Here is an 11,485-nt window from a genome sequence, read left to right as displayed (position 1 = left end):
CCCCCCCCATGTGTGACTTACCCATTCTGCATCGTAACATTAGACAATTCTCAAGGCTTTCTGTTAGTCTCTGGGTTTAACAAGACAGCTACCAATTTAAATTATGCAAAACTGTCATTGTTATTCTGTGCAACGTTTTCAAATAACTTTTTTTTTTTTTGTATGTGTGTGTGTATTACAGCTTTCTGGCCACCGACCGGTTTTTCCTCGTACATTCAGGAAAGATTTACTAGATGAGATCATGTCTTCTAATTCTCAATTTCCTGTGAGAAAATACTTCTACAAGTTTCTGAAAAAGCAAACGGAACGGTTGGTTTTTGAAAACAGTATACAAGGTTAGTAATCTATATAGGGAAAAACAAACTTACACTCTCACTCTGTCTGGCATAAAAAGGCAACTTGGAATTTCCCGAAATATGTCTGTGAAGGAATACTGTTGGAAATAAATTGGTCCTCATGTTTTAGGTCATTTTGACCAAATTCTTTAAATAAGGCTTAAACAAATGTACAGTTGTAATGGATGTAGCTTGAAATTTTAAAAGGATGTAATTTTTTTTTGTCTTAGAAAGCAGAGATGGCACTGCAAATTCTGAGATAAATCAGAAACATTCTGAAAATTGGAAGGAAACCAAGAGGAAAAGGAAAGAAACGGAAGATCACAAATCAAAAAGAAGAAAACAAATTGAAGGTACAGAGACTGAAATAAAATCCAGAGTTTCCAGGAACCTTATTTCTCCCGTATCTGGAGAAAAACAAGCAGAGACAAGACAAGCCACGCATTTGGGAAAAAACAAGACTCAGAACCCAGATATTATGATAGAAGACACTGAATATTTATTAGAGCCAAATGCACTTTCAGGTGACTGCATTTCCTGTCTGATTTTAATTCTCTTTGCATTGAGGGAATGTCTATATGATGTATGTCAGCTTTCTACTGTGATGCAAAACTTGTATCTAGTCTTAATATTCTGTTAGACTTCATCAACTCTTTTGCATGAAGAACTATTTAAAAACGGATAATATTTTTTCTGTAGGTGTTGAAAAGGAAGACATGCTCTGGACAGAAAAATATCAGCCTCAAGATTCCAGTGAACTTGTAGGGAACAAGAAAGAAATTGAAAGGCTACACAGGTCAGAAGTGGCAGAATGGATCCATTCTTAAAATAACTCAGAACGTCATATTACTTGATTATGCTCAAAGAAGCAAAGTCATTATTTTATACTATGCTTGAATAACTCTCACAGGGTGTATGTTTGTGGCCTTTGTTTTGGTTTACTTACAAAAAGTTGCAGAAATAAGTTGGTGTTAATGATCTTTTGGTCATAGTTTCTTTTACAGTAATATCTCGGTAGCTTGTATGGTACAAAACAAAAACACGTATGAAATGATACATTAGGCTGTGGGATAGAATGAAATACTTAAGTAACTAATGCCCTTACAATTTCAGTAAAAATTAATTTTTTAAGGTTATTTAAGCTTACACTCTATGAATGAGAGAGAGCAACTTACCAGTACTTGTCTATACTTCCCTACAAGCATGCCTGATCCTGATCTTGATGCACTGCCTCTGCTTTTGACAGTAATTTAGCGCTAAAGTCCATCTAATATATTGTGCTTTCCATTAAATTTTCTGTATGGATTTAAGTTATTGTTGTGGCTTTTACGTGGAATTTAAAGATCCATTTGACAAACAACACTAAACTATGAATGATAAAGCATTTTCCTCAGTTTAAGTAGCTTGCCAAGTGACTTGCTTTTATATCAATCAACTAATAGAACAGAGAATGAAGAAGGAATCCTTTTTTACAAAAGAATCAAACTAACCCTGACTAATTGTGTGGGTTTGGTTTTTTGTTTTTGTTTGGTTGGTTTTTGGTTTTTTTAAATCTGAAAGGACTTGATAAGTTTCTGAGGGGTTTAACAAGTGGCTGATGTCCCCTAGTTTTATGTTCTGTTCCATCTGAATTTGGTTCACTTTATTCAGCAGTAGTTTTTATTTTTTGTTTTGTTCCTTCCTTTTATAGTTGGTTAAAAGAATGGAAAAAAAGAGCTGAGTGGGAAGAAAAAAGAAATCAGAAAGGGGAAAAGGAGGACAAAGAGCATGAAGGTGCTGATAGAATTAAAAATAATATATATAGCTTCTTTTTGTTAAAGTTGGCATAAAAATTACATGAATCCTTTCTTTTTTTTTTAAATAATTCTGCAGAGTCTTTGGACAGCCTTGACTTTAAAGATAATAAATCTAATATTGAGGAAGAGACTAGCCTTTGCAATACAGTTCTCATAACTGGCCCACCAGGAGTGGGGAAAACTGCTGCAGTATATGCTTGTGCTCAGGAGCTTGGTTTTAAGGTTTGTAGAGTCCTTTCCTCAGTGCCATTTTTCTTATTTGTAACTAGTGATATGAAAGCATTCGTAATACAAGGTGTCTACAATTTTTTTTAATGTAAATTAAATACCATTGCAGATATTTGAAGTCAATGCCTCTTGCCAGCGTAGCGGTAGACAGATACTGTCTCAACTAAAAGAAGCTACTCAGTCTCATCAAGTGGACAAAAAAGGCATTAATGCACATAAGCCTTGCTTTTTTAACAGTTGCAGCAGTGCCAAGTCACCAAGTAAGTTTCATGGTTATATGGGTTTTTTTGTTTGGTTGGGGGTTTGGGTTTTTTTTTTTGTTAGGGTGGGTTTTTGTTGTTGTGGGGTTTTTTTTGTTTAAAGGAACTGAGTTCCCAAAACAATTTTTAGACATCAGTTGTTTAAAAAAAGACAGCAAATTTCAGCTTATGTGGCCATAATAATAAGAAATGCTCTGTTGGTTAACACAACTACATACCAAATTAAATAATGACTTTATCAAAATGACCGACTCTTGATTATCTTAAGTTATTTCTGTAGAGTGGAGTAAATGTTATAGCACTTGAATAGAAAGTTGAACAGAAAGCATTCCCTATAACAGGAGGAAAGTAAAATAAGCAGAAATCAGCACAGTAAACCTGTCCTGTACTAGATACAAAACTGGGATTTGCTCTAAATTTCCCTGAGAAATATCAGTTTGAGATTACATTTCCAGCTTAAATTTATTATAAAACATATCTTGCAGAAAAAATGTATTCTCCAAAGAAAGTTATTTCACCAAGAAAACCTCCATTGTCACCAAAAGGAGCAGGATTAAAACGAAGCTTGCCCCCTAAAACACTTGCAAACTATTTCAAAATTTCTTCCAAATGTAAAGGTAATGATGGAGCTGTAACATCTCAAGAAAAAAATAAAGGTAGGTATCACTATTTAATAATTAGTTACCTTTGGAGACGGAAATCCTACGCTGCACTACTATATATGTGGAGCTGTGTGGAGAAAAGAGTAGAGCACACTTATTACACTCCAACGGCTGGCAAGAGTTACTTAATGCATCACAGGTACACTTAACTACATAGAAAGTAGTCATTACTGTGTATTACTGGAGGGTTAACTAGGGTACAGACTATCTGAAGTTCAGTAGGCTTTCCTTAGTTGTTTGGTTTTTTGGTTTGGGGTTGTTCCCCCCCGCCCCGAGTCTTTAGGTAAGAGAAGATAAATTAAAATCTGTCTCTAGAAAAACACACCTTTGTATTACCTCAGTGCCTGTTTCAGGTTGGTGTGGAATGGTCATTGTGCTAGGTGGTGTGTATATATCTCTCTCTCTATCTCTCTCTCTATCTCAAAATTACTGCCACAGAATTAAGAGGTCCTGTAAAGCCAGTAAATGTTTTATTACAGACTGTGGATTTTAATACATAGAAAGGCACACTGAAATCTTTGAGTCTCTTAATATTGGAAGGTATATTTCTAAATGTTTCATGGGATCGAGAAGTCTTAGACAAGTTTTTAGAGAGGAAATAATGTATTTGGACACCCAGTGTTTTTGCACAGACAGTACAGAGGAATGCATGAGCAAAGTGCTGGACTGAATTGGGGCAATCGAGTCTAGTCCTTGTCTTTTCAGGCAATCATATTGCACTGTTCTGAAGGACTTATCTACTCCGTGCCCCTGAGACATCATAGGTCACAAACAGGTTAGGTGCAGAATTAATTCTATAAATAGTTAGCCCTTTACCAAACACTGTTGAATTCCCAAGAAATTTGTTGCAATTTTTTTTAAACGAAACATCAGAAAAGGATGTAGGTCAGATTTCTAAGGTTTTGTGTCAGTGTAGATTTTCTTAAGCAGTTTACACATGGGGTGTTTTTGAAACTAGTGTCTAGAATGCACGTTAAATGGTTTCCGTCCTCCTTTACTTCCTGCTCAATTCTTTGCCCATGCGCAGGAAATACTCAGAATTCACGTGAAGAAAAGAAAGATGCTCAAATTAAGTCAATAAACAAAGAAGTAGAAGGAGGAGAACACAACAGAAAAAGTGCAACATCTCTCATTCTTTTTGAAGAGGTAAAATTAATGTGAAATACATTGATGTGAACAATACGTCATACCATTATGTTTAAGGAGTTCAACTTTTCTCCCCTTCGTCCTTGAGACTTCTAGGTAGATTCAAGTGTGAGGATTATCAACTTCTTAAAAATTAATTCAGTGTTTGATGATTTCATCCTCATGAGTACTTTTCTTAACCATGGATCGTTATTTTAAAAGATAGATGATAGTTTCTTTATCAACAGTTGTTCACTGTTAGAACAGTTTGCAGGATTCTGCTAATTTAATTCCTTTGATTAGGCGAAAAGTGTTGGTTTATAATTTTACACTACTTACGTGCACGGAGACACTGTAAAAGTCACCATTAACACCCCAGTAATTACACTATCTAAGCCCACATTAAATTCTTCTTTTGTTTAACCTCTTGCCCAAAAATGTAATTGAGGCTTAAACTAAGAATACAAAATTGCAGCCAAGAATGTAATTTTAAGTAAGTAAAGGAGGTATAGCAATGTTGCCAACTGTGGGTTGATCCTACAGATCACTGCTGCAACTCTGTTAAAAAGAAAAAAAACAAACTTCAAAAGCCACCTGGACAGAGTCCTGGACATGCTCTAGGTTGACCCAACTTGAGCAGGGGGGTTGGACATGTTGACCTCAAGGTCCCTCCAACCTCAGCCAGTCTGTGATTTTGTAAGCTTCAGCACGGAAGACTGTGATCAAAGTGTTGTGTGCTAACAACTGAACTTTACCTGAAGCTTGTATACTGTCATTGCCCATGCATGTTCAAGAAACCTGTATTAATGTTAAGTCTTACTCAGTCATTAACAGTATGACTGCACTCACAGCTTGTAGCTATTGTTAAAGCTATTGATGTTTTGCACTTCATTTGTTTCCTATAGGTAGATATAATATTTGATGAAGATGCAGGATTTCTAAGTGCAATAAAGACATTCATGGCAACTGCAAAGAGACCTGTAATTCTTACTACCAATGGTGAGTAGGGTTTGTTACAGTAATTAGACTTTACAGACAGAAGAGCCTCTTTTAATAAGATGCTTTAAATGGTGATGGTTGAATACAGCTCCTAGATGTAAAATTAAATGAGTGGAGACTATAAAGCGAGTATTTTAGTATTTGAATAAAGATACTGGCTGCTCTAATGGGTAGAGGAAATAATTAGTTTTGAACATAATGTCGTGACAGTTCACTGATACCTCTTTATATAGATCCAACATTCAGCTTAATGTTTGACGGCTATTTTGAAGAGATCAACTTTAGAACCCCTTCCTTGGTAAGTCTGTGTTTGGAAATGCAGATATATCCTAAGCAAGTAATTGTCAGCTAATTTAAGTTTGAAATTTAAATGTTGGTGTAGGTTTATATTTATCTGATGTAATATATCTGTTTCATCAGAAGACTATTTCCTCGGGTTTTGTGCAAGGATGTGTAGGATGTATTTGTCTTTCCGTGTAAAACTTTTGTTACTAGCCTGGAAGATTTATTTTCTTAACCATTTAGTGTTTGAGAGAATTAAAATAAGAACATCACTTCGTCCCTTAAATTAGTTTTTAGGATGTAGTAAATAATTTCATAGATGATATATCTAATAGATTTGATCTGAAGGCTGACTATGCTGGTATTGATTCGTTCATTAAGAAGTATAGGAACTATTCTAGAAATATTATGGGTTATACCTTTAATGTAAACACTAGTATTCTGTATAGCAAATAGTTTTATTTGCAACTATATTATATGAAAAACCTAAATAAATGAGAATCAGAAGGAACTAATCTTTGAGAAGGGGAATTTTTTTTAATGTGAAATTGAAAATCTTTTGGACTACCAGATGATTGCAGAGTTAAAAGAAAGAAAGAAAAATCTTTAAAGTTAATATAGTTCACTAAAACCTGTTCACTGGTGATGAGAAGCAAGGTGTATGTGGTTTCAGAAACATAGGCAGAATATGTGTGTTTTGTTTGGTTTTAGTGAGTTGAATTTCTAAATTTAACTTAATTCTCTGATTGGCCTGTTTAGATTTGGTACAGTATTCTGCTTTTCTATCAAGGTTTTAATGTAACTGTAATCTAATTTAATAAACTAATCTTCTGTATTAAAAGGAAAAATGTATTGCAAGCATAAATAGAATAATTTGTTTCTGTGTGACTATTGAGTCTGATTGGTAAGAGTTGTTTTCAGTGGTCTTTGTCTAACTTTTGTTTAGATAAATGCTGCTAGCTATCTTCAAGTGCTGTGTCTGGCTGAGAATCTACGAACAGATGTAAAAGACTTAGCTGCTCTGTTAACCACTAATAACTGTGATATCAGACAAAGTGTTCTCTACTTACAATTTTGGGTTAGAAGTGGAGGTGGATGCTTGAAAGACAAAAGTTTGGCACATCATGGTAGGTTGATTTAATTTAATTAAAAAAAAAAATTTCTCCATTTTAACATGAATTTGATTAAATCAAACCATTCTTAGACATGTATGAATAGATGGTAACTTTCTGTAAGACTCCTAAACATTTGGGTAGAGTTTTGAGGGGCTTTTTTTGGCTACTTCAAAGCCTTGTATATATGCATACAGAACTAAAAGTTTTCTTTTTATTGCAACTGTTTATTACCCATGATTATGGTACTTAATTATCTCCCTTTCCTCTTCTGAGTAGCTGTCGTGGTTTAACTCCAGCCGGCAACTGAGCACCACACAGCCACTCGCTCACCCTCCCCCCGGTGGGATGGGGGAGAGAATAGCAAGAGTAAAATTGAAGAAAACAAAACAAAACAAAAACAACAACAAAAAAACTTGTGGGTTGAGATAAGAACAGTTTAGTAATTGAAATAAAACAAAATAGTAGTAGTAATAATAATAATGATAAGAAGAATATACAAAGCAGGTGATGCACGATGCAATTGCTCACACTCGACAACCAGTGCCCAGCCAGTGGCCCAGGCAGTGGCCCCCTGGCCACCTTTCCCGTAGTTTATATACTGAGCATGGTGTCATAGGGTATGGAATATCCCTTTGGGTCAACTGTCCTGGCTGTGCCCCCTCCCAGTTTCTCGCTGGCAGGGCATGAGAAGCTGAAAAGTCTGTGACTAGCGTAAGCACTACTTAACAACAACTAAAACATCAGTGTGTTACCAACATTATTCTCATACTAAATCCAAAATACAGCACTATAGTAGCTACTAGGAAGAAAATTAACTCTATCTCAGCCAAAACCAGGACAGTAGCAAAATTGGGCAGAGCAGGGAGCCAGTAGTAGTTTCCCTTCAACTCAGAGTTTGCAGTTCTTTATCCATTTAGCTGAGTTGTAGGTAATTCATCTAGAAGAAGCAGAACTGAAAAAAGGAGAAAAATTGGACACCTAGCAAGCAGGCAGCAAGGGTAAGAACTTGGTCCCAAAGGATACAGGAAGGATCTTCAAGAGGTGTGGGTGAGTGAGACTGCGTGTGAGCGAGCGACAGAGAGAGTCTAGTGGGGCATAAAAGGAAGAAGAGACTATTTCAAATGGTTACTTGCAAAGAAGGGAGAGCGGGCAAATTGGTAACGCTTAAAGAAATGAAATGGGGATGATGAACAGGGATGGGGATGACGAATTTCAGTCGCTATATTCATTCAGAACTGCAGCAAGAGGCGACAGTTATGGTATCTTTTATAAAAGGAATTGAGGCAAAGAGGGAAAAAAATTGATTTCATGATGCAATTGTTTCTTTTCAAGTAAAGCATGTTATCTTTGTGCAGGAGGAGATGAGACAAATAAAGCAGATCATGTAATTCATTCTGAAAAGACTACTGATTCCAAGATTGATTTTTCTCAAGCTGATGCGTGTCTTCCGGAGTTTCCAAAATGTGATACAGGCTGTGTAGAGACATTGCTTGGCCTTAAGAATATCCTGTTGCCTTCAGAAGATCTGTTTACATTTCTTAAGGTATTTTTGTAGTTGACTAGCTAATACTTTGAATGATTGCAAGATAATTGAGTATAATCATCGCTATGAATAGCATCATCTTAGAAGCAAATCTCTTTGAAAAGGTTTGTTGTAGAAATTAGGGGATTCTATTGTTACTAACCAAAATCTGAACTGGGACAGTGTCCCGCAAGCAAAACAGTCCCTCGCCTCATAAACACAAAGCCAGGAGTATGAGATTTTCTGTAATAACATTTTTTTTTAAATTATTTTAATGAATTAATAAATTTTTCACTATTATTGTTTTACAGCACAAAATCACAACCATGGAGAAATGGAATAAATTGATGCAGCTTCTCACAGAATTCCAGATGAAGAAGGTGGATTTTATGTATAGTAATCTTGAACTTATTCTTCCTTTACCAGTGCAAGTTCTTTCAAACCAATCTGAAGCCTCTAACTCTATACTTGAAAGGACTACCATATCTGTTTTTTCTTCGAAAAACAGATCTACTAACAGTTACTGCTCTGGAAAAAGTAGTCCTGGAAAAAAGTCTAAAAAGACAAAGAACCAGAAAAGGCTTGATACATTGGATGATAGTGACTTATTTGATCCTGGACTGAACTATTCAGCTGAATTCATAACTTTGCCATCAGATAGTCCTACATCATGTGCTGAAGTGAATAAAGAGGAATCAAAATTGTTGATGAATAAAGAAGAAAAAGAAATTAAAACTAAAACCTCAGCAAATGAGAAAAGGTCTGCTCTTGTTTTTCAGTGTCTGAATTCACTGACTGAATTTGTGGAGCACATGTCTTTCTTGGATTGCTGTGTAAACACTAACACCAAGGAACCACTGGAGTTTTCTAAAGATGAAGGATTTAATTGGACAAATGGCAAAATCAAAAATGGTCTTTGTGATGAATTCAGTATAGAAAATACTGATTGGTGGAGCTCCCAGAGCTGCAGTGAAATAAAGGCAGCTATTGAGGCGCTCAGTTTTAACAAATGTTCTGTTGATATTTCACAAAACTTGGAATCCTCTTTGAGTACCAGTAACACACCTGAAAGTGATCAACTGGAGGGGCTTACTTTGCATATTTCAAACACAAGAAATTATGTATCCTTCAGTCAGTCAGCTGATTCAAGGTAAGACTTTGCTTAATACTTCTGGAATATAATACAGTTATTTGTCAAGAAAAGCATTTCACAGGGTGTAGGACTGTTTCAGATACTATGTATACACATTCATACAAAGGTGAACGTGTCAGTATGTCTCAAAACACTGGAATACGTTGTTCACTTTGCTTACATTAACTGCTTGGCAATCTCTGCAAAAAGTGACTTTCATTTGAATAGCCCGACTATAATGTTATTCAGGAATGGTAGCCTTAATCTGGTCTGTTTACTTTAGAAATGAACAAACAAACACCACCACCCCCCTCAAAAGAAAAACAAAAACCTAAAGGAATGGCTTTTTCAAGAGAGACAGGTGGACTGAAATGGATTCTGCAAGTACTAGACATGCAAATTTTTCATCCAGTGCCTGGTCATATTGAGTCTTTATTAAATGCGTAGGTGTTGCTTGATGAAGACCTAACAAAATTCAGAGCAAAGTTATTGCAATTTTTTTTGTAGTAGTTTATGCTAACAAAGAATAACCTTTAATATATTATAAAAGATCAAAGAATACATTGCTGCTAGCAAGTGTGGATATGAAAGATTGTTTTTAAGATAAACAAGTCATCATACATGAAATTGGCATAATAAGTGAATAAAACCTATTCACGTGTCTGAATAGGAAAATAGCTTAGACTTATTTCGGTAAGCCAGTACCCAAAGGAGCAGTGTCAAAATGGAGCTAACCATCTAACCTGTGACCAAGTTTGGCCAATATATCATGAGTTATACACTGGATCTGATATTGACATTCTGGAAATACCAATTGTATGACGCTTTTTATTTTTGAAGACCACAGATGCTTTTGGTTACGTTGTCCGATGGATGTACTAAACCTCACATATGTAACTAGATTGTGAAGACTTTCCCAGATTAGACTCCGTAGTTAAGCTAAGAGCATTGGCCAAACAAACTACTGTCCCTCATGTTTCTGTCTCTGTGTGCAGCTTCGTGATGCTGTATAAGCAGCACACGATCAGAATTTGCAGGCATCTAATCCATTGGGACGCAGTTTTGGACATCATTTTGTTTAAGAGTTTTAAACCAGTGGATTTGATCTTAAAGGAACAAAATAGGGACTGCACATTCTTGAACAAGAAACAATAAAGCTTCATTCTCCATTTCAGCATTCACAAAAAAGCACAGAAGAGGCTGGCAGTCATCAGAACAGTATTTTCCAGAAGTCCTTTAAACCTGGGTAATAAGCAAGCCAGCATACTCGAATACCTCCCCACTCTTCGCAGTATCTGTAGGTCTGAGAAGCTTAAAGAGCAAGGGAAGACTAAAAGAAGGTAAGTTTTGGTTTTCCTAAATCTTGCTACATTTCAATTTACAAGGTAGTTAAAAATTTTAATAAAATATTTTGTCAAATAATTCTAGACAAGAAAGGTGAACGTTTGCCTCTTTAATAAGTGTTGCCTCGTATTTGGAAATAACTTTGTTCCCTTATAGTCACTTTTACTTTTCTTTTTACAGGTTCTTGCATTATCTTGAAGGGATTCATCTTGAAATACCCAGACAAATGATAAACGATCTCTCTTTGGACTTCCCTTAGAATTGCTAACACCAGAAATACTTTGTGCCTAATGGTGGTATTCTCACCATAGTTTGATTTTTTTTTTTTTTAATTATTATTATTTTTACCACATTATTTTATTGTATATTCAGAGCCATTTGTATATTAAATTTCTATAAGTATTTAAAATAATGTATATATCTATTGTCATGATAGTGCTCTCCACAACTGAAATGTGGGTTTGTTTGGTGCTTGTCCAATAAGTGCATTTATAACATTAAATGCACTAACTAATCAATGGGGACTACTTCATACTATCTTTCTCTGTAATTTGTGTATCACATAGCATGAAGTCCTTTTGTAACGACCGTCACAACTTCCACAGCAAAGTTGCTTTTTTCTGAGGAGACCGTTTTATTAAAATAAGCTTGTTTCTTTCTGAATTTGCAGTTAAATGTTAAATAC

The 11,485-nt window shown here is 35.4% G+C and overlaps 1 protein-coding gene across 1 annotated transcript; it reads left to right on the top strand.

Annotated features, from left to right (window-relative positions):
• The first annotated feature begins 190 nt into the window (after positions 1 to 190).
• Positions 191 to 11,216, top strand: LOC104083860 (ATPase family AAA domain-containing protein 5-like). Its single transcript, XM_009587508.1, has 15 exons — positions 191 to 335; positions 566 to 859; positions 1,035 to 1,131; positions 2,026 to 2,108; positions 2,208 to 2,353; positions 2,469 to 2,619; positions 3,105 to 3,275; positions 4,309 to 4,427; positions 5,312 to 5,405; positions 5,639 to 5,703; positions 6,634 to 6,814; positions 8,158 to 8,345; positions 8,636 to 9,474; positions 10,632 to 10,796; positions 10,981 to 11,216. Exons 1-15 carry the CDS (start codon positions 242 to 244, stop codon positions 11,057 to 11,059), a joined length of 2,766 nt encoding a protein of 921 aa, XP_009585803.1. The 5' UTR covers positions 191 to 241; the 3' UTR covers positions 11,060 to 11,216.
• Positions 11,217 to 11,485: the final 269 nt, after the last annotated feature.

Source organism: Fulmarus glacialis, unplaced genomic scaffold (genome assembly GCF_000690835.1).
Source record: "Fulmarus glacialis isolate BGI_N327 unplaced genomic scaffold, ASM69083v1 scaffold17691, whole genome shotgun sequence".
In the NCBI taxonomy this organism is placed as follows: Eukaryota; Metazoa; Chordata; class Aves; order Procellariiformes; family Procellariidae; genus Fulmarus; species Fulmarus glacialis.
Note: the sequence above shows the minus strand (reverse complement) of the source record. Positions and strands in the feature narration are given on the sequence as shown.